Source organism: Meles meles, chromosome 2 (genome assembly GCF_922984935.1).
Source record: "Meles meles chromosome 2, mMelMel3.1 paternal haplotype, whole genome shotgun sequence".
Lineage (NCBI taxonomy): Eukaryota > Metazoa > Chordata > Mammalia > Carnivora > Mustelidae > Meles > Meles meles.
The window spans coordinates 1,971,653-1,995,808 of record NC_060067.1 but is presented as its reverse complement, the minus strand read 5'-3'; the positions used below and the strand labels follow the sequence as shown (position 1 = coordinate 1,995,808).

General features: G+C 42.2%; 1 protein-coding gene across 7 annotated transcripts in view; it reads right to left on the bottom strand.

The window, feature by feature from the left end:
* Positions 1 to 20,267: 20,267 nt before the first annotated feature.
* PRKG2 (protein kinase cGMP-dependent 2) overlaps positions 20,268 to 24,156 on the bottom strand; it is a 96,523-nt gene continuing 92,634 nt past the window's right edge. For all 7 annotated transcript variants that reach the window (XM_045998554.1, XM_045998553.1, XM_045998551.1 and 4 more), the window contains one exon: positions 20,268 to 22,251. In XM_045998554.1, the coding sequence (XP_045854510.1) occupies positions 22,156 to 22,251 (96 nt within the window). In that variant the 3' untranslated portion in view covers positions 20,268 to 22,155. The remainder of the gene's footprint in view (positions 22,252 to 24,156) is intronic.

Sequence of the window (24,156 nt, the reverse complement as noted above, 5' to 3'; positions counted from 1 at the left end):
AAACTCTCTTGTTGCTTCTCCACGTAATAGTGGGTGTTTGCCCAGAGAAGCCTTCATTTTGGGGAGGGGCCCTTCAGTCTCTATAATCCAGAGAACACACTTGCTTTCTATTTTCTGGAGGAGTTACGCTCCTCTAAGACCCTTTTTAAAAAGTGTTTTTTAACTTTCCAGCGTACAAGCGTTTGCGTCAATTGACTGAACGTGTTAATGTTTCTAGCCTTGGAACAGGATTCTAGCTGTGAAATACGTCTTTGTTGTGTTTTCGGAATGTGTGTGTCGCTCTAGGGTTTCTCCCTCAGTATCGTGTCAACGGAGATGAATGGAGAAGCAAAATGTACTGAACTGTCATCCTTGCTTACAAGCCAGTTTTGAGGAAAAGCTTCATATCTGAAGCAGGATTTTTTTTTTTTAAAGATTTTATTTATTTATTTGACAGAGAGAGAGATCACAAGTAGGCAGAGAGGCAGGCAGAGAGAGAGGAGGAAGCAGGCTCCCTGCAGAGCAGAGAGCCCGATGCGGGGCTCGATCCCAGAACCCTGAGATCATGACCCGAGCCGAAGGCAGAGGCTTTAACCCACTGAGCCACCCAGGCGCCCCTGAAGCAGGATGTTTTTAAATGGAAACTGCGAGCAGTGCTGAGTAATCAAGATGATAATATCATACCGTGTGGAACGATAGAGTGTCCCAAGTTCTGACTGAGACGTTAGTGAGTGAGCGTCTTAGCCCGCGAGAGACCCTGAAGACCACGGAGTCGAGAGTCCTGAGCGCCTGCTTGGGACTCTTGCTCCTCCCGGGCTCAGAACACGTTGTCACGATCTTCGTCTCCGTCCCTGAATGCAGAAGGAGCTCTTTCCACTCTTCTACTTCTTTCTCACGCGGGCTGTGTAGACCGACGTGCTCGTGTGTTCACGCACCCACACACGTACACACGCATTTACAGAGAGGGTTTCTCCGGTGTTCTCCCCCACCTAACAAATCCACACTAAACTCCTTCCAGTCCCTCTGACGCACCTGCGTTTTGGTTTTCTGGCTGGGAAAGAGAGTGGAAACTTTTGGAAGCTCTCCAGCTCCTCTTCAATCGGCCAGGAAAATGAGTTGCATATGGTCCTCCGTGTTCGTGGGAGCTCCCAGATAACGTGCTGAGGGGTGAAGGCGACCCACAGTGACGCGTGGAACCTGCCCACGGCTTCGTAGCTTGTTCCAACGCTGTGGCTCTTGTGGAAATGTTTTGTGTACCTTATGATACCGTAGAACTCTCAGTATTTATTGGTTTCTGTGCATTGTGTCTATTCCCTTCATCCTCAAGTCCCAAAAATCCAAGCCTAATAAACCGTCCTGGCTTTCTAATTGTGAAGAAGAATGTTAATATTTTTTATAAACAAAAAAAGACACTTTTATTTTACACATGATGGATATGTAGATAATAGAAACAAATGCATAAAATTCTAAGACCTTACAGTAACCTTTGATATGAGTCATAATATTGATAATAGTATCTTTCATTTGGTATTCATTTCCTTTCACAATGTCTGATTTACTCTTTTCTTTTAAAGATCTATATTTGATAAGTGTACTTTTTTTTTTTTTTTAAGAGGGAGAGAGGAGGAGATGGGGAGGGGCAGAAGGAGAGAGAGAATCTTAAGCAGGGCCCATGTCCAGGGCAGACCCCTATGCAGGGCTCGATCTCACAACGCTGAGATCATGACTTGAGCCAAATCAAGAGTTGGACACTTAACTGACTGAGCCACCCAGGTGCCCCTATTTTAGTCTTCTTTTTTTTTTAATTTTGATATGGGAAGTCTTTATTCTTTTAATTTAATTTAATTTACATCTGATTAATTAACATAACTGTATTATTAGTTTCAGGATAGATGTTAGTGACTCACCAGTCTTATATAACACCCAGTGCTCCTTACATCACGTGCTCTCCTTAACGTCCATCCCCCAGTTACCCCAAACTCCCACCCTCCTCCCCTCCAGCAACCTTCAGTTGGTTTCCTATGGTTAAGTGTCTCTTTTGGTTTGCCCCCTCTCTAATTTCCTCTTGCTTTATTCTTCCCTCCCTTCCTCTTTGCCTCTCTGTTTTGTTTCTTAAATTCCACGTATGAGTGAAATCTTATGATAACTGTCTTTGTCTGATTGACTTATTTCCTTACCAAATGCCCTCCAGTTCAAACCTCTAACCTATTTTCTAGAGTGGCCCCTCGCTTAGTCTTTGCAGGAAACTGAGGCTTGGATGAACTAAGTTAATGTTCAAATTCTAACCATTAATGAAAGTAGACAGACTCCATGGGAACTCTGACCGATCTGAGCCCACACCTATTAGCGTTGCCACTATGGCTTACAGAATTACGGTCTTAATAGGACTTACGACTTAGACCTTTGGATGACAACTGGCGTACCTGACGCCACACTGTGAGGTATTTTTTTCACACTGTGAGGTTTTTTATCTCCCTTCTACAGATATCGGGATCGAGGCCCAAAGATAAGTGAACTTTCCGCATTTACATGGCAAGTTACAACACTGCTTTCAGTTTTTATCTTTGGATCTTTGTTTCGTAACCCCTTAATTATCACAATTTCTTACGTTTCATCCCACGGATATTTATTGAGATCTGTGTGGAGACTCTGTAAGGGCTGGGAATACACATGTGAACAAACCCACCCGCCGCTTGCTCTCCAAGGGCTCACAGTCTTTCGGATTCAAGAGATGATTCTGCAGGCAAAGCGCAGCGGCCCAACAAGAGGCCAAGAAAGCCAGGTCGGTTCCGAACCCCGTCAGAAAGGCCCTCTACCTCGTCTGGAGAGCCGCGGCCAGCAACTCTCTTCTTGACGCAACAGGTAGTACAGACGATGGCTGCTGTCGCTGGCGGACCCCCGGGCCGCAATTTTCCGACTGCTAGGATCTGGGCTTCCGGCCGGGAACCACCGGATACTGCAGGCCACTTCCCGGCACCTGAGACTAACGGTTCCTGAGCATCTGGTCGTAAGTTCCGTCAACATTTATTGAGCACGTACAGTGTGCTCGGCACCATGGATGCAAAGTCACACGACACACCATGGGGACGCTGACATGCAAGCGAGTAACCGTCATGCCCCGTAGGTGCACCGCAGACGCGTGCTCAGGGCATCCTCAGAGCCTCCTGCCTCACCCCCCACAGGGCAGTCCTTCAGATTCAGCGCCAGCCACCACGAACGTCGTTCAGTTGCAGAGAATCACATTAAGAACCAGAATGGCCATCTGTCCTAATGTGCCCGGGTCGGTCCCCGGATCCCATCTTGCACCGGCGTAACTAACCCACCCCCCTTTCACTCTCAGGAATGATCCTGCTTGTTTGATGAACGATACAGTCAACCGACCGAGGTCTCACGGAGGTGGATCCCTGCTTGGCTCTCGCACACAGGCGACGGTTTCCTGTTCATTTCTGGAAGCCTGACTCGGCGCGGAGCCTAGTGCTGGGTGCTCTGGCCCCTACCCTTCCAGAGAGCCAGAGGCAAGGGTATTTTACCTGCTCTGCTGATGAGGACGTGCAATCTTAGAGCGTTCAGTTACTTCCCAGGGGTCACAGAGATAGTAAAGGGCGATAAATACTGGGATTCACACACAAGTGTGTCTCGCTCCTTGTACCACAGATGGGGTAAGTTTGACAACAACATTAAGGACCAGAGAAGAGCGATTCTCAGGCTATGGAAAACCAAGTAGTTGATCAGGTGCGGACACTCAGGACCTGGGCCTTCACGGTAGCGGCGGGAGGTCTACGGACATCACCGAGCCTAGAAAAGTCCATCCTCCCCCACCCCCACCCTCTCCTTGTCTAGGCTTAGCTCTCCACCACTGTTTCTTCGCCTCAGACGGCTGGACTCCAACTACAGCGCAGGCCCCGGCGCACAGGCGGCCGACTGCGGAGGCCGGTGGGGGCGGGAATGTGTCCCCACCACACAAGCTCCCGGTTGGGCTGCCTCCCTCAGAGACAGCCTTTGGGTCTTTGAGTTTCCTTTTTCCCTCCTTCCGCCTGGAGACTTAATATAATGCCTCAGGGATAGGAGAAGAGAGAATTTTTCACCAGTGAAATGGAACTTTTATGGTCTGTGAAGGATACATCTCTTTTGTTAGTCTCTTTATTTACCTCTGCAGTACTATAAACCGAAGCAGGAAATTATACTTTCAGATTAGGAAACATCGTAGAAGGTACAGTTAGAGCATTTCATGGAAATTTGTCCCAGTTGCCCAGGCTTTATTTCCATCTTCAATAAAAATTGCTTAATTGGTTTATGTGATAATAAAAGTAATCTATCATAATTGTGGGCGATACAGACAACAGAGAAAGGTATAAAAATAAAGTGGAAATTGTAATCTCACCACCGAGAAATAACCATTAGTAACGCTTTAATGTATATGTTCCTGGATATTTTTCCATGCTAATTCATGTACCTATGCAATTCATTATTTCAAATAAAATTGTGGTATGCTTTTCTAGTTATGTTCTGTGTAGCACGTTATGAATATTTTTATGGCATAAAAGTAGATCTACCCAAATTTTCATTGCATTGTCATAGTGTACTCTGTGTCTCTACCCCAATTATTTTTATCATTCCCAAATAGCAAAATATTTGGGTCGGTTGGTTGTTGCTTGCTGTATTCTGTTTTTAGGGTTGGTTTTGTGGGGTTTTTTTTTTGCTATTATATAAAATCCTACAATAATGATTATTACAAATATATTTCTGTATAATTGTGCAGTCAGTTGTTTCTTTTAGATTCACTCTTAACAACGACATCTTTCCTTTGTTGCCCACGTCACCAGACTTAGATACGTTGCGTCCCCGTCTTCAGTGCACAAAAGCCTGTAGTCTGCACAGCGCATTCAATATCAGGGCTCTCGACCCTTTTCAACTTTGCTGCTCTAACAAGAAATTTTATTGTTATTAATAATTAACTTGAGTTAATTGAATAATCAGGAATTCACACTCATTTAATTATTTAAGAGTTAGACTGATCTATCTAACTGCTGGTGAGCTTAATATAGTTTTTGTGGATTTTTAAACATGTGTAGTTCTTTTTTTCTGTTCATATCCTTTGCTCATTTAGTCACTAAAAGGAGCTTTTATTATTGTTGTTGTTATTAGTATTATTCATTTCTTTATATGTGAATTCTTTGTATGTGAACAATATAACACTTTGATCTGTTGTTCGTGTTCCACATGTTTTTCCCGGGTGGTCTTCTGTCTTTTTGTTGAGTGTGAAATTTTAAAATCGGCTTTTGCAAGTGCGTACGCACAGATGCACTCGTGTGTGTATGTGTTTGCATGCATGCACACGGAGAACAGGTGTGGACGGGGATGTAGCCACGGGCGGGACAGACGTCCCCTGTCACCGCTCCCTGCTCTGTCCTGCAGCGGTTACCTGACCCTCACGTTTCCTCACGGAGCGTTCCCTGGCCTCCTGGTACGGAACTCTGCCTCTTCCGTGATGGCTTTTTGGTGCCCACAGTCAACTTCTCTCCATCCTCTTCCGCTGGACGCTCTTGGAGCTCCACACAGCGCCCAGCCGAGTGTCCGGCGGGTATTAAAGGGGAGTGGAGGAAGCTTCGCGTCTCACCTCCTCTCAGACACAAGGACATTGTTCCACAGACGTGTAGCCTCAGGGATCTGCCCCAAGTCATGGAGCAGAGACCTTGTCCCCACAGCCCACCACTGCTCTTTCCAGCATCTTCCCTCGGTCCTGTAGCCACGAAAGGCCTCACAGAGCCTCGGGACTGCGCGGCCTCCACGACTTCCCCCACAGGATGAGCCCCGCTGTGACAGGAGAAGCCCAGCTGTGACAGGAGGGAGGTACCTGGTAGGCCCCGCGCTTTGCTGAGGTCCTGGTCAGTCCCCGCAGGCCTCTCTGCTCCCAACAGCCCCGTCCCTGCTTTGGAGTCTCCGGAGGCAGCTGAGCCCCAGTTTGTCGTTCCGGCCACTAGATGGAGTCGGCTATTAGCCTGAAGGGACAAGACTGACCAGAACCTCACCTCCGGGTGGACCCAGTGGCCCTGGGGTAACCAGAATGCGACCCCGCCACTGCACAGGATGGTCTCCGGTGGCCCTTGCTACCCTCGGGGACAATTCTAGGTAAAGCTGGAGATCAAAGGGCTTTGTCTGACTCCCCGTCGTGAACCAATTATCCATGTGTGAAGCTCCTCCGGAAGATCTGAAATTGCACTTTAGGTGTCCCTGGACCCTTTCCCTCTCCCCTGCGGTTCCCCCTCTCCTTAACCTTTATTTGCTTCAAAGACAACGAGTGTTCTCAGCATCTCTGTCCTCGGTCAGAAAAGTCTGCCGCAAAGTATTCCGAGCTCCCGGTTCACCTGGTGAGGAAAGGTTGCTGCGCTGAAATAGGAAAAAAAAAATCAAGAAATAGGTTCACCTCTTGATTTTGTCTGAAGGATGAAACGCTCGACAGACCCAGAGCGGAACGCCGCGGATGGCGAGTGTTCCGTTAAAACCTTTCCAGGAGACGATATTCGGAAAGCTTTTGCCACGTTCCTATTTCTCTGTCCGTTTTCACAGAGAAAACGGCACATTTTGCAATTGCCGTCCCATTCTGTGCTTTATTTCTTAAATTCCCGGCGCTTAGCAGTCACCTGCTTGTCCCTGACCCTCAAACACAAACTACAAATGAGACGCTGGTGAAGGTAAGACCAACAGAACAAGGAGCAGCAGTGATACCCGAGCAAGCCCGCTTTTACAATTCGAGATCATGTGCTTCACTCGGACAAACACGAGCCGCCCCACGTCCCCAGGAGGCTCACACCAGTCAGGTTAACATCACCCTCATTGAGGAATGGAGAATACATCACTTTACAGACTTCTGCTAGGGAGACTAACTATTTCCCCCTACGCGGCTCCAGTCCGTAGCGATTATGGCAGAGGTCCCCGCATCAACCTTTGTATTATTAAGCTTGAGACATGGAGACATTTAATGGAGACATTTAAAAGACAAGCAAGCCTGAGGGGCGCCTGGGTGGCTCAGTGTGTTAAAGCCTCTCAGCGGGGAGCCTGCTTCCTCCTCTCTCTCTCTCTGCCTGCCTCTCTGCCTACTTGTGATCTCTCTCTGTCAAATAAATAAATAAAATTAAAAAAAAAAGACAAACGTGAGAAAATAATCAACTATGTAACTGGATAGTAGAGGAGCGCTGTATGTGTGAGCTCCATACCAGGGGTCTTTCAGATTAAAACAAAAGATCCCTCGTATATTTCCAGTGCTTTAAAAAATATATGTTATCACCTATTCCTGTAGGTGTGCTTTTAAGGCATGTAGTTCAGGCTGAAAAAGAGTCTAACACCTTTATTCTTCCCCCTAGTTCTTGCATAAATACTAAGAGTCTCAGGCAAAAATGTACAAGGACAGGTTGGGTCTTGCAGCTTGATGTGAAAGTCAGGTTGTTGCATAATATTGATGGTTTTATATAAAAATGTAAAGTTGTCATCCCCTGAATTTGCTGTAAATCATGACATTTCTAGAAAATTTATCTCCATCCCATCGTATTCATTAAAAATAGCATTTTGTGTATCTATACACGACTTGATCTGACGCGGTCTTCTTTTTAACATGTTAATTTGAACATTCTAGGGTCTTTGTCAGGGTATAGCTCTGATTAAAAAAAAACAGTCAAATTGTAAAAAGATAGTATTTGAGAAATGAAGAAATGCAAGATATACACTGAATTCTGTGGTTCTTGTGTTAGGAAACAAAATTTATTCATTTGAAAATACTTAAAAGTAACAGGGGACCAAAATAAATGCAAATTCAAACTTACGATATGGATATCGTAGGGATAAAAGAGTATGCTGGAAAAATACAGTGGATTAGAGAATCTGGAGATGGAGGTCCCGATGAAGGCTTGCTAGCACAGGGCAGGTTATTTAACTATTTGGGGATCAGTTACTCCATCTGTAACTCATGCCTTCATCCAAGAAATTCTTGGCAAGAGCTCACGTCTGCTTAGCACTGCTCTAGACACTGGGCACCGAACACCCCGTCTTCCTCAAGGTTACAATGTGCTGGAGAAAGACAGAAGGTAAGCAATGTATATAAGTCAAATGTGTCAAATGTGTCTTGTATTAGGGAGCAGGAAAGGCTATGGAATCAAGGAACAAGGGGAAGAGGGATAAAGAGAACCAAGGCACTTGCCATTCTAAGTAGCGTCATCAAGAAAAACCACACCGAAAAGGTGAAGTTTGAGCCAAAGTCTGAAGAAGGTAAATGTATTAGAAAAAGCAAGCGTCAGGAGTAAGTGCAAAGACCCTGAGGTGGGAATTTAACCCTCCTACAAAGGGTCAGGACGCTAACGTGGTTGGAGGAGAGCGAGAGAAGTAAGTGGGGCAGGAAGTGAGAGAGGGGACCGCTATCGGGAAGGAATGATTTCAGCTTTTTCTCTGAAGGAGATGGGAAGCTATCACAGGGTTTTGTAGAGAGACATAATATTGCCTGGCTTGTATTTAAGAGATCACGTGGGCTACTGTATTGAGAAGAGATGAAATGGGGCCAGAAGCAGAAGCTGTGAGACCAGCAGGGCAGGGATTTCAATACTCAAGGTGAAAAGATCAGGTGACTTGATCTAGAGAACAGCAGTACAGGTCCTATATATGTTTCAAATCAGATTTAATATTTCACATTAGAATGACTTGGAAGTCGTACGTTCTTCACAAACACGAGATGGTCATAATGTTCTTATTTATAAATTTTTTGACTTTTCTTCTGCATATGCTATTCCAGAGCAACTCTACAGTTTGTGAGTTTCATTTGAAAAAGTAAAAAGCTGTCAAATTCTAAAAAGAAGATATTTGAGAAATGAACAGATTCAAGCTATACTCTAAATTCTGTGGTTCCTATTTTAGGAAACAAAAATTTCTCTAAAGAGATTTTTCCCAATTGGATCTTATATCTTATCTCTTAAAGATTACCTGTCAGTATGATTATATATTTTTCCATTAATCCATTTGTTTTACAGATTACATTAATATATTTCCAAATAGTTTAGAATTAAATTCTACCTGGTACAGTGAGTCTTGTAATGCTGTTTTTGGATCTGATTTGTGATATCTTATTTAAGACTTCACATTTATTTTTACAGATAAGATTGGTGCATGTTTTTGTTGCTAAAAAAAAAACAGCTGGATGGTTGGATGTTATGGTTATAGTAGCTATAGAGAATGAATTAGGAGGTACTTTTCTTTCTTTGTACAGAGTTTAACTATCATAAGAATTGTCTGTTGAACACTATTAAATTATCTGAGCTGATTGCCTTGTGGAGAGAAGTGGTTATCATTTCATTTTGGACTATACGGATACTCTACCTATACATAAATTGACTTTTAGCGATTTACATGCTCTTGGAAATTACTCTTTTATCTACCTTTGTAATTTATTTTCTCATTTCCATTAACTCAAATCTGTTGTTCTTCCTTTTCTTAGTCCTGGCATCATTATTTATGCTTTCTCTCCTGGGTCAAATGTACATATTTTCTTCTCTGTTATGATGATCTTTTTAAAAAAAATCAGCTTTTGTCTGTAATAAAGATCTAAGGGTTTTTTTTTTTCTTTTGTCAAGTAATACTTTAATCAATAAAATAGTTCCTGTGCTCGCTTTGGCAGCACATATAATAAAATAGTTCCTTATAATTCCTTAGGATCAATTTTTTTTAAATTTTTCTACTCTTTTGAGGTGACTGTGGAGTTCCCTTATTTTCAATTCTTACAGTGTTTTAATAAGTTCATGGAAGAATAACCATTTTCCTCTGGGTACTATTTCACTATAGCCCACAGGTGTCTGAAATGTATTGCTCATGTTCTTATTAATTTCTACCATGAAATCTTATATTTTAAAGTCATCTTTAAAACTCAGAGTCATTTTGAAAAACAAAATATCTCATTTCCTACTGAATAGTTGTTTGGGGGTTACCTGAGTTTTGGTTCCAGCTTTATTGCATTGAGTGCTGGATTTTTTTTTCTAATCCCTTTATGAACACAATAAGCACTACTTTGAAGAATCTCAAGACCCTTTATCCAGAATTTAATTTAACATAAAAGTTAGTTTTAATTTGGATGAAGCGCTTTTAAGCAAAATGAAATTTGACAAATTTAGACAAAACAGAAATACACATGCTAACTGAGAGGAATCTAGGCTGAATGCAAGGAGAGAAATCCTAAAGAGTTCAAAGAATCCTGGCAAGAGATGGTGTTAGCCTGAACAGAAATGGAGACACAGAGGGCACGTTCAGTTTTGAACTGAGTTGGTAGTTTCTAGAAAATTTAGGTGAACACGATCAGAGGACTGCTGGTCAGGAGCTCGGCAATCAGGTCGGTCTGAGGGTAGGGACTTGAAGTCACAGTTACACAGGTGATATGAAAGATCAAGTAGGAGGCACGGCCGTCTGTAAGGAGTGTGGGTCAGAGGCATGAGGACAGTGGTGAAGATCTGATCATACAGCGGCTGGGAAGGACGAAGAGAGGAGCCACTGGAGTCCCGAGCAGAGCATTAACTTGGAAGTGTTGAATTTGTAGTTGAATCTTTGTATCAGCTGGTTGGCCTGTGTTGCGTGGAGGTTGAATTTAACAGCTCTTCAGCTCCCTCCACGGAGAAATGACAAGAGAAGCAAGATCTGGAAGATGAGAGATGAGGACTGGTGTTGTAGATATGTTTAGCACAAGGTACCAGATCTTCTAACACAGGAGAAGCTGAAAATCTGAGTGCCTAGGGGTGCCTGGGTGGCTCAGCCAGTTCGGTGTCCGACATGATGCTTGATTCTGGCTCGGGTCCTGATCTCAGGGTCCTGAGACTGAGCCCTTCTCCCCGCCTCAGACTTGACACTCAGCGGGGGGGGGGGGGGGGGTGTCTGCCAGATGACACCCGGTGGGGTGTCTGCTGGATACTCTACCTCTCTGTCTGCTCTCCCTGCTGCTCCCCTGTGCCCTTGGTCTCTCTCAATCTCTCCAAAATAAATAAATCAACCTTAAAAAAATTAAAAAGAAAATATAAATGCCCAGAGTTTGATTCAAGAGTCGTGGTAGTACTGAGTTTTAATCAGGCAGTAAAAAAACAAGAGATAAATCAAATCTGGCAAATAGAAGAAGACAGTGTGGGGGTAGTAGGACCCCGTATCTAGCGAGCATACTAGAATTTACTCTCTGTGCTGCCCTCAGTGTCTGAAGCAATTTCTGTGGGAAGATGTACACTTATTCCAAAATTTCTGGCATCCTACCCCCCTCCTCGTTTATGAGAAAGTAAATTTCTTCTCTTGATAGCAGCACATTATTTTGAGCAAAATGGTGTTGCTTATCACTCCTTCTGGTCTGTATTTGCAGGATTGGCTTGTGCCTATTTCCAAGTTGTTTCCATACATCCATAGGTTGCCCTCCCCATCAGGAGAGAGGCTGGAGTAAAGGACGCACTGATTCGTTACTTGATTCTGTAGGCAACTTCCCTGGATGGTCAACAGTCTTCCAACTATAGCTTTGTAGCATTTAAAAGTAACCTTGTTCGTTTATTTTCATACTTGCACACCATGAATGCAAGGCATAGAAGCAAAGCAAAAACAAAAACAAGAACAAAAAAACGCACAAAACCAAAAGAGAGCCAAAAAGTTCTACATGAAAATAAGAGATAAATTTGATGACCTAATGCTGCTGGGGATAATCAGAAGTAGGTTTAAGTTGGAAAAAAGTGCAGTAAAGCGAACGGAGGAGCGCTGCGGAAACTGCGTTGGCGTCTGTGGGTTGGGTCTACCCCATGGAAGGGAGGTGTTGTGGACTCCTGCAGAAGAAGGGCACGATGTACAAGCAACTGCCCAGGATTATTAGAGCAGCTGGATGGAAGCCAGCGTCCCCATTACTGTTTTGTTACAGGGAAAACTACTAAGATAGCAGAAGTTGAAACTGGCATGAAAAAAGATAACAAACAAACTAACAAACAGAAAAAAAAACCATGCAAAAAAAACAACACAACTAAGTTTAAACACTCCCACCCTGGTCACACTCCAGCATCTAAAACCACAACAGCATTGTTTTGTACAAGACATTATCTATTTCAGCTGACACCCTGGTATGGTGCGTGCTTACGAACAGTTTGACCACGGGTGCTCTGTCTGTTCAAGTTAGTGAGTGGAAGGGAAAGTCTTTTGTTTTAACTAATTTGGCACCAGAAAATAGACCACCCACCGAGGAGGATCTCAGACTTCTTTTCCCCGTGAATGGTCAGCGTGCTATCTCTACGGTAAGGCAGGCACCCATCCTTACTCTCAACTACGAATAAAACACACACAGTATGTCCTTTAAAAAGGTGGGTTGAACACATGTTTCAAGTCTGTTAGCCTGTTCTTTTCCCGCCAGGATAAAGTTTCCTCACCTATAACGTAGTAGAAACAGTAATTTCGTAAAGCTGAGGCATACATTTCAAGTGAGATGACTTGTAGAAAGTATTTAGCAAACCACCTTTCATGTAAGTGATTAAAATGTTAATCATTTTTTCTACCTTGGACAGTGTGATCAGCAACATGTAGCAACCCTACTTAAAAAATAACTGAGACCACAGCCTGAAAACTGGTTTTAAAAGAAAGCAATTTTAAAAAATGATGTTCTGTATCTAGACACACCCACAACCTTGCATTTACATGTACACACACACACACACAAACACACACGTATACCTGCGTCCATACATTTACTCACGAGGAACCGGGGAAACCCCGAGAATCAGCCTGGCTCGCTTCCTCTCTTCCTCTTGTTCCTCACATCCAATCCTGTCACCTCTCCCCAGACACTGTCCCACCCCTGGCTCCTTGTACATGACCCATTCGACATTCTTGTCTGAGCCAGCTTCCATTAGTTTCCCCGAATTAAATAATTCAACTGCCTGCTGTCTGGGTCTGCCTGCTTTCTTTATTCCCCAATCTACGCTTCGTCATGGCGTGGCCACCATACTGATCTTTTGAAAACATAAATCAGATCAAGTCACTCCCCTGCTCCAAAAGGAAGGAAAAAAATCAAATGGCTTCATATTTCGTTTGGGAGAAAATCAAACTCTTTCCTATGGCCTTTGAGGCTCTCACAGCCTGGTCCTGTCTACCTCCCTGAGTGCTCGCTCTGCAGGAAACTTACAAGACCTCTTTCTTTTCTCCAACACGCCAAATTCATGAATAGCCCCACGGCTTTTGCGTTTGATTTTTCTGCCCGGAACACTTTTTCCTAGACGGTCTCAAGCCTGTTTCCATTCACCGTTCAAGTCTCAGCTCAAATGTCACCGACTCAGGAAAGCATTTCCTGACCACTTACTCAAATCTCTCCTCTTCTCAGACCCACTCGGTCACATTGGCCTATTTAATTATATTAATAGAGTTTATCACTGTGATGAAAGTTTACTGTTTACTTTCACAGAGCGAAAAGAATTCTCCTTTTAAATTATTAATGTGATTTTGTTTTGCCTTCCTGAGAATAAATCTTGTTTTTTTTTTTTGTTTTTTTTTTCTAGAATCATTTGCCTGCTGATTAGGATTAATTCCAGGAGGGTTGTACTGAGAAAGTCTTAGGTAACACCAAGCTGTTGAAATTCAAAAGCCATGCTTTGGTCCTGAAAAAGGATGATCTAAATTCCTCTATCTCCTTTAGCTTATAAAAGATCAGGGTTTTGTGGAAGAGATCAGAGAATTTTATGTATTTATAAGGGAAATCCAGACAGAAAAGAAAGACCAGGAAGCCCGTTTCCTTTCGAACCCCGGGAACTGTGGAGGGAAGAGGGGGGAGAGAAAGCCCCTCCTTCCCACACTTGGGTCTCCTCACAAGCTGCCCTTAAGCAAAGCACAGATAGTTAGCTTGGGGGCATGGCATAGCCCACAGTATGAGGCCCAGAGCTAGAGTTACCCTGAGTTCCCTTGCCTTCTACAATGTAAAAACAGGACATTGAACTCTGAAGGTCCGGCTAGGGAAGCTTATCAGAGGGACTTATCTTCATAAGAAGCAGGTGGCTTTGTAGTGTGTTCTGAAAAGCAGGTCTCAGCTAGAACTAGAAGGAACCACAGTCAAAACCCCAAAGCCTTTAGGGCCAGCAGTAACCAAGAGGAAGGCAAAACATCGAGGGACACCTTGGGCCCTGTCTCAGCCCAGAGAAGACATGATGATCTTTCCCCACCATAAACTTCTGCTGCGAATATCAGACAATTAGCAAGGAATTCCCTGGCCTAGAGCTTTGACTCATCCTCCGTTTTGGTCAGGGAAATTACTGGAAGAGAGGCCAGATGAGCACCTGAGCACGTTGTCAAAGAGAGGCTGGGCATTGTCCAGATAACGGCTCTCACAGTTCATGGCTGGGTTATCAGAACCACCTGGGGAGCTCAGAAAGCCCCCCGGAGACCCCGGCTTCTAGAAGTGGGATGGGGCTAGGCCTTGATACCCATTTCATTCCCCGTCTGACACCCACCGAAATTTGAGAACCACTGCCTTGGAGAGACTGTTTCTCATGATTTGTTTGGACTAACTTTAAACTAGAGGAGACTACTCCCTCCCACTAACCAGTAGGTGGAAGCGCAAAGGAGATGGGATAAACTACGGATGTTTTAAATTTACATTTTATAGTATAAATAAGTTAAAATAATATTTATATACAAATATATATTTATATAAAAATAACAAAATTTTATAAAAATTTAAAATATATTTTATAATATTTACATTTAATTTACAAAAAAATTTTAATTTCCATTTTTCTCTGTACATCCAACTTTTACATGGGCTCAGTTACGTAATGCGCTCCGTTTGTTTTCTAATTTACCATTATCCTCTTGCAATTAGAGTAGATGCTTTATGATGGGAGGGATCCTGTCTCTGCTGTTTACTGCTGCCCGCCAGTGTCTGGCACAGAGGAGTCACTCAAATATTTGTGGAGGGAATCAATCAGTCAGCTGATTAACTAAATCATTCAGACATAGGCACTTAGCAGAGAGAATCTGGTGTCAGGAGACACTCTATCTAAGGAAGTAGTGGTAAGGAAGGAGTAAGGTAAGGAAGAAGTGGAGAAACAAGGCATTGGAATTCTGGCATAGGGGCGCCTGGGTGGCTCAGTGGGTTAAGCCTCTGCCTTTGGCTCAGGTCATGATCTCAGGGTCCTGGGATTGAGCCCCGCATTGGGCTCTCTGCTCAGCAGGGAGCCTGCTTCCTCCTCTCTCTGCCTGCCTCTCTGCCTACTTGTGATCTCTCTCTCTCTCTCTCTCTCTGTCAAATAAATAAATAAATCTTTATCATAAATAATAAATAAATAAATAAATCTTTAAAAAAAAAAGAAATTCTGGCAGAAATAAAACCAACGATTTTTCCAAAACAGCTAAGAAACCTTTAAAGAAGTAAATTACCTGTCCCTATCAAGTGAGCGGCTTGCTTTGCGTTCCTGTATGTGGAAATACATCAGAATCGAGGGGTAAGGAATAGAGTCTGTAAAAATTTGACTCGGAGATTTAAGTAAGTAGGGGCTGAATACTGGAGAGGCAGCTGCTGTGGTCTGTCAGCTGCCCAGGGAGCGGTGTGACCTGATGACGTGTGTCGTTGGCTTTCGACAGTCCTTTTGTGCATTGACCTTTCTGATGCTTATCTGGTTCAATTTATTTTTTTTAAAGTAAGTCTTGTTCCTTATTACGAGATAGAAGTCTAATGTATAAATCTTATAAAATATAGAAGAAAAATACCCACGATCATATTACCTGGTATTATCATCACCGTTAACCAAGTGATCTCGTAAAAAGGAGTGTTCTTTAGGACTGTGATTTTTGTCCCTCTGCCGTGTCCTCAGACCTACAAGCGCCCAGAGCAGTGCGTTCATTAAGACACGCATTAACAGTTCTCCGCTCTGTTGTTCGCTAGAATAAGGGGACTCCTCCTGCCCCCTTTGATCTTCACGGGTCCCCAGAAAGAAAAACGTGTGTTTGTATGTTTTTATTAGCCCTTCTTCACTTTCTTTGGCTTTGATTCATGGATTGAGCTTTTCAATATTTCTAGGCACAATTTAAAATCTTTGACTCTCCTTCCTAAATGCAAAACTGAGCGCAGACTTTGCAAGAGACAGGCCAAGCAGAATATAGAGGAGGGCAACTTTCCAGATCTTGCATTTTATGATCCATTTAGCAATCTGAGCATCTTCCTGAATTTTAAATAGCAGGGTTGGATAGTTGACTCATAGTCAGCTTGTGTTCTGCTGTGACACCTGGCTTTCTCCCCCCCCCAACCCCCCCCCGAGAGAAGTTCCATTCGCTCTACTCGGTTTCCGGGACTGATGCATTGCTGGTGTTTTTCCTTTATCACGTCAGATTTTCTTCTGCCTTTTTTTCTCCCTTTCTCAGGGCACATCTCCTTCCACTGAGAAAGTTTGTATGTATTGAAACAAATTTCACGTTACTTTTTATTATACCATTTTTAATGGAGTAACCGACAATTAAATAAACAAAAATATCTTGGTTTTCTATCTTTCAAAGTTGAAAAAGCTCCAGCTCTTACTCAGTTTAGAACTTGCCTATAAATCACCAGAGAAAAATCGTTATTGCTGGTTTCACCTGAGTTGTGTGGCTTGTCTCTATGTCCACTTTGATAACTACTGGATAGAAAGAGAGGAAGAAAATCTCATTACTTAAAAATCCAAACTAAATAAATTATATAAGAATAATTATATATTACATTTATATATTTTACTAGTTTTGAGATTGAGTGACTTTACACTTTGTCGATTTAGCTAAGCCGGAAATAGAATGTTTCCCAGGATTCCCTTTTCTGTATGGTTCTGAGTTGGGCTTTGGACCCAGAAGAAATCTGCACAAGGTCTGAAATGCCGAAATCTGTAACCGTCATATTTCCACTCTGGAGGTCATGCAAGACCAAGCTTCTGTGGCGGCTCATGCAGTCTTGCCGATCGCTGGTCACTGAGCAGCCAGGTCTGCGGTTCCTCCAGCTCCAGCCGGATTGGCCCGTCAGCATCTGCAAATCCCAAGCGAGGCAGACTGGAAAGGTACCAGCTTATCCCACAAGCCCCCCCTATGACCAAGCTGGCAACCACGAAAGACAGAGGCCGGTTCCAGTTTGTCCTCCCAAGTCCTGGGAGTTGTTTATGTGGCTACTCTGGCTCATGCACGGTCACTAGGTACAATCAAAGTATAGGCCACAGTTTCAGTCTCAGCTGGAGGCTTATCTAGAGGAGCACCTGCTTCCATCTCATCTCCGTGGTCACTGGCACGACTCAGCTCATCACGGGTGTGGGACTGAGGGCCTCACTTTGCCCCGGATGTTGGCCAGCGGTTCCTTCAGTTACTCTCCACATGGGCCTTTCCACAGAGACGCTCGCATCATGGCGGCTGGTTTCCATCAGCACAAGCAAATGAGAGGGCCGGGGGTAACGGGGGAGAAGCAGAGTCACTTTGTAACCTACTCTTAGAACTGACATCCCATCATCCGGATTACAATGTTTGTTAGAAGGAAGTCACGAGGCTCAGTCCACATTGGGAGGAGAGGGTTAAAAAAGGGCACAAATGCCATAAACAGGGGTCACTGAAAGCCATCTTTGGAGCTATCAGACCTTTTCAGATCAAAAGGCCTTCCGAGCATGTTAAGTTTGTGTTGTGCACACCCACTCTTTAAAAAGAAAAACAACAACTTTTTTTAAAAAAAGATTTCTATTTATTTATTTATTTGACAAACAGAGAGATCACAAGCAAGAAGAGAGGCAGGCAGAGAGAGAGGGGGAAGCAGGCCCCCTGTGGAGCAGAGAGCCCGATGCAGGGCTCGATCCCAGGACCCTGAGATCATGACCTGAGCCGAAGGTAGAGACTTTAACTCGCTGAGCCACCCAGGCGCCCCAAAACAACTCTTAAGAATCACTCTCTCTATACCATCTTCACAGGAAGATGTGGGGTACAGCCTTTGACTAATGGAGTGGCACAGATTTAAACATCGGAAACTCACAAAGTTTTTAAAGGAAACATGGCAGCTTAGAATGAAGAGCTAGAGACAGACAAATGGAAAAAGTCATTTCAACCACCGAATAGCAGGAAACAGACTTGGAAGTCTGTGCAGCTGCAAACAGCAGCCATATCTCACAGAAAGGGAAGGATGACTCGAAAGGCAGAATCAGGACTCTACACAATGAGATCAAGAGTCATGGAGAACAACTTATGGGGAGTGTGATTGAGCCCAAAGCAGAGGTACTATGTGTCAGACCAGATTTCAGAATTCAATGGACCCATGACTGCTTCCTGCCTCCCATCTTTTCCCTCTCTGAATGCAAGTATCCGTTGTGGTTATCCTTTCATGGTTTCACCACTTAAGATTGGAAGTGTGCTAATAGATGACTTAGTCACTCAGTTCACGGGCTTCCAGGACTAAAAGAATATACCCACAGAATTATAATTGAGGATATAACACTCGAATGCATTTGGATGGACAAAATCTTAGGTCTTAAGCTTGAGCCTGATACTGTAATTAAATTATATTTTTAGGGAGGCTCTTGGGAGGGAATGTTTTTGTTGCCTATGCAGTAATATGATTCATCTGTGACCAGAAAGTGGACTCTGGCAGTTTTTAAAATTGCTTGCAAGCCCTATGAAACTCTCTTCATTAAGTCTATGTTCCCATTCCTCAAAGCTGGGTGGGCTTCGTTTCCATCAACAGAATATGGTGGAAGTGATGTCATGTGATTCAAGGCTGGTCTGTAAAGGATTAAAAGCTTCTCCCTTGTTTCCTAGAATACCTGTTCTTGGAATCCTAAGCGTCTATGAAAGGAGTCTGACTAGTTTAAGAACACCAGCATGTGAGGATTCCAAGCTGTGGAGAGGACATATGCAGGCACTCTGGTCAGGCGTCCTTGTCTTCGAGTGGTCGCAGCCTGGGCTGCAGAGAGTGATTGACAAGGCTTTAGGTGACTCTAGCTCCCAGCTGTGGATTCACCCCAGGCTCTGAGTCTTTTCACATGATATCCCCGATATTGTGGTGTAGAGACAAGCCATTTTCACCACGTGTCTGAATTCCTGACCCATAGAATTTACAGTAATCATAAAATGGTTGTTCAAAGCAACAAAGTTTCAGTTGCTTAGAGCTGGGACTAAGCCATGAAAAAACCACAAGGGCAAAATCTTGAAGGAAATGCATATTCAAAGCCAATGTTTCGCTTTGAGGGCAATTGACAGTGAGTATGTTTATAATTATTTTACAATCTTGTGTGAACAATATGATGGACGTAAATACTCCTAGCACAATGCCTAGCAATAAAGAACAAGGGTTTGTTATCATGCCGAAAGAAATATATGTATGTATTTATTTCCTAATGGTTATTGTCAATGGCCTACAAGTAATAATACTCTGGCCCAATGCCCCAAAGCTTTACATGTACATCTCCAATTTACAGATGGATGAAGATATGGATTATCACTCACACAAATCTTGGCAGAGCTAGAATTCAAACCCAGGTCTCTTTAACTCCAAATCTCTTACTTTTTTGTATATTGCTCTCCTTCCATTTTCATATTTAGAGAAAAGATTAAGAAACTAGAATTATGAAAATTTGCCCCCACAGAGAAGAGACTCAAGACTAAAAAATTAACTTTGTACTTGGAAAAGAGAACAGAAATTATTTGATGATTAGGAATACGATGGGTTTGCATATTGCAGGATTAGGAATATGATAGATCCTGTATTTTTGAAGAATATATTTACATATATATATTCTTATTTCATAAAAAAATTAGAATTTAGAAAAGTAGGTGAGCTCTTAATAAGCACTTCATTTTGGTAAGTATCAACCCTTCATCATACATACTAAAGTTTAATCTTCATGATTTAAAAGAAGAAGATAAATACTGGATTTAATTGGAATAAGTATACATATAGATATCAACAACACATAGGTTCAGGGCTGAATGGTTATTAAGTCCCTTTAATTCTAATAGAGACAGGAACAGTAGCTCCCCCTTTGCAGCACTGATTATCTCACAAAAGACCAGGTATCTCTCTGAATCCCTGAAACAGGCCTCTAAAGCAGGTACTACTTTACTATGTCTTCTTCTGCAGGTGAGAAAGCTAGTTAGTAGTCTACTCAAAGACGTGAACTCAGTTTCCCAAGATCACTCAGCTAGGAAAGAGTGAATTGGAATTACAGGATGGTTCAATCTCTCAGTTCTTCATCTTTATGAAGTACTCTAAAGGAAACAAAATAAAACCACCTGCGGAGATGACATATTGATATGGCCAATCACAGGCAAAATAAAACTGTAGTACTCTAGGTTGGTTTTTATTTGTATATCTGTAAGTCTTTTTTGAATTACAATTCTTGATCTCCTTGGAGAATATCATTGCTGTTATAACTGTATAGTTCTAATATCCATCCAATGCATAAATTTTCTACATTTATAGGTGGGTAATTTAAAAATATATACATGGAAAAACATACAATGCTTACAAACCAAATGCAAATAAAAATCTTTAAAAATCTTAGAAATTCGTTAAGCAGGTTATGTTGATCCTATTAAAAATGGTTCATCTATGTACAGTACATAATCTTTTAAAAATACTACTCCAGGAAACAAAAATTCTTTGGTTCAGCAAAAGGATTCTCTAAATGTGGAAATTCAATTTGTTAAAGATGCACCCTCATGGGTTGGGCCTCACTTAACTGCTTTGACTCTTCAGGAAGCATACAGCTGACTGTTTTGGAATGCTGAAAATATGGGTGGAGAGTGGGTAGAAGTTGCTTTTCCCATAGAACATTCGTATGTGAAAATATAACCAGAAGCTTGAATAATGCAGGAACTTCGATGTTATTTTTACTCTGCCAGATCAAAAAGATACAGAGAAAGTCTACTTCCCATCCATTTGGTGGGTTCACGGTCGATGCCTGACAACATTCTCTAGTGTAGTTCTTCGGTGCTGGTATCCAGTGCCATTGAAACTAGTCTATTCGTTATCTGGAAGATTGTGAGGAGGCAGGAGGGCATGTTCTGGATGTCCCTTTTACCGAAGTCCCATCACTTCCCTGAGGCTTGCCTACCTTACAAATCTAAAATTATAAACACATTTGTGGCTCAAATCTCTTTAAAAATAGTTATTGATGCAAAAGTGACTACAGGGCATCAACATGAGCCAATGAAATTTTCATTAAAAATTAACTGTGGTTATTCTGTATTCTTGATTTATTAATGGCAACAAACACAGAACTGGCCAAAATATCTCAGTTTTGAAGAGTCAGCAACCTTACCTCTGAGAAGTTATTCTCCTCCATATTTAATGGGAAAGAGAAGCCTTCACAATTTTGTGCCTGCATGTTTTCTACTTTGACTGTGAAAATATTTAATATATAAGACAAAACTCTACCAAAGGCCCATCACTTGACCCCACATTACAACTACCTTTAGCAAGGCTTTCAGAAAGTCTCTGATGTCTCACAGCTGGTCACAGGAGAACAAAACATGGTTTTTGCTTTATTTTTTCAAAGTTCCCCATTGGAATATGATTACTGGCAGGGTGAGAGAACTCATTTATTCTCGGAAGTGGCACCATTGACTAATCCTTAAACTTACCTTTCCCCAGACTAGTATTAGATGCATGTTAATATGTTTCTAGCTTGAATGCAGGGGAAAATCAGAGCTTCTATCGACTATGCAAGTTCCTGCAGACCACGGCTTTAAGATGCCATAACGCTTACATGGAATTGTTGAGGACAGGAGAAGTCTTCCAAAGATCACCCTTGTTCTTCCTTCCATTTGCGTGACTTAATTGCTCAAAGGCAAGACACTTTTTAAATCTTATTAGGACTCGAAGGAGACAAGTATGATTGGGATGGAGCAATAGAACTCAGAGAAAATGATGCCCCGTCAACAAAAATGGTTCTGACTGTTGAGAGGGGAAGAGAATGGCCTCCAACATTTGAGAAGAGCAAAGAATAGAATACATGAATAATTCAGAGCATCTAAATGAGACTTTATAGCTCGGAACCACCTTCATATCCACACTGTCCACCCAGCTCAGGGGCAGGGAGTTCTCTTCCCTAATGGTCTCCCCAGAGACATCATAATACTCCAAAGAGAGAAGCGACCACTACTGGATTATTGGTCCTTAGAGTCCTCTTCCGGGTGTAGAGACAATAATCATCTTTTCTTCTGTCAAAAGTCTTTATCCCAGCCTGACAGCTCATCCGGAGGCACTCCTTTTTCAGGGGGGTACTTGTCGAAGTAGCTGTGGTCTGTGGGTCCACTGAGCTAACAGAGGAGGGATTAAGCCAAAGGTGAGGACAATGTTATTATGTACGGGTCATGATTTTTATATCTGGACACTGTTTATATACGGCAACCCCTGGAAAGTCACAGGTAAGGAGACAAGATGACCAACTATCATTTTTGATACTTGACACTCTCAGCCTCTGAGGTTCCCTCTTTAGACCACATGGATCCAGTCACTGCATTACATTCAACAGAAGTTACCTGGCTTGAGGAGGCAAATCCAAAAGAAAAGGAGACAGAAATGGTATCTAGTTTTTGATTTTTGGTTCTTTTTTTCCAGATTGAAAAACACTTTAAAAGCAGTATTTTTTAAAAAATTAAAATTTAGAGTGCCTGGGTGGTTCAGTCAAATAAGCATCTGCCTTCAGCTCAGGTCATGATCTCAGGGTCCTGGGACGGAGCCCTGCACCGGGATCTCTGCTCAGCGGGGAGCCTGCTTCTCCCTCTCCCTCTGCTCCTGTGCATGCTCTGTGCTCTCTCTTTCTCAGATAAATAAAATGTTTGAAAAAAATCGGAATCTGCCACTTTTAAATCCTTTTTTCACTTTACAAAAGTTTCTCACCGACCTTGAATTTCTATATAGTTAATTGACCCATATAAATTTTCCAGGATGCCAAAGGGTCAGGTCAAAATATTATTCACCCTGTTCAAAGAGTGAAATGATTCTGGAATTAAACTATTTTGCAAATCAGGTGGTTTTCAATTCTTTGCTTTTAAACAAATTTTAAAAGTACCTGATTGAGTTTTCATCTGATAGATCAGTGAAAATACTCCTTACTACAAATCATAATGTGTTTTTTGGGAGAGCGGGGAAATCACTCAGAAGGCAATCAAAGTGGCATTGCTTTTATAAAACCCTCTGCTCCCAGTTACTTTTTTATGCGAACACAACTTTCAGCACTAAATTGCCATATAATTTTAAAAAGGAATAGAATTGATGTGGACCCTGGTCCCATTTTTTTAATAAGTAACATTTCTCTCCTGGTACACAAGAAATTTCTTTTCAAGAAATATTTGTTAAATACTTGCTTTAAAACTTTGCAACGTATTTCTGTTGTTTGATATTCCATGTTATAAAAACGTAATTACAACTGAATCCAGAAGAAACATGTGTGTTGTCACAGAAATTCCTGTTGTCAGAGGAATTTTAAAATTTAGAAAACTATAATTGAAACCCATTTAAAGAATAATCAAATACTAGCATCCATAAAAATATTTTTACATAAGATGAAACTCTTTTGGGAAAATGGAATGGGAATACAAAAATATAAATTCAGAGAGGAAAAGGAATTCTGTAATTTTACTGTCTGTAGATTTTAAATGGCTAATGGGCATCCGATCTCATTAGTGTTTAGATTACATTACATATATTTAAAAGAGTAATGTTTTACTTTAAAATGTCAATCTTCACAATGTACTAGAAATCACATCCTTCACAACAACTAAAACATACGATGAAAAATTGAGATGTCAATCTAAAAATGGTTTTAAAATTCCTTTAAGAGTCTATAGGGTGCTGACTGAGATCACTGCTGAGTCATTCGTCACCCCCCAACCCAAATTAGCGGATGTTCTGCTTTCTCTCAAGTTGTCCAACCAGCAACAGGTGATGAGCACCCCGAAAGTGGCCACCCCAAATTGAGACTGCTGTAAAATGCACTTGGGATTTCGAAAACACTACAGAAAAATGAAGGTGACATCTCATTAATATTTTATGTTGATTGTATAACAAAATGACAATTTTTTGATATATTGTAATAATTAAAATTAATTTCACCTTTCAATTCACCTGTGGCTAACTAGAAAATTTCAAATCACAGCATGATTCATATTCTATTTCTAGAGCCCTCCGTGAACCTGAACAACACGGACTACCTGCAGAGT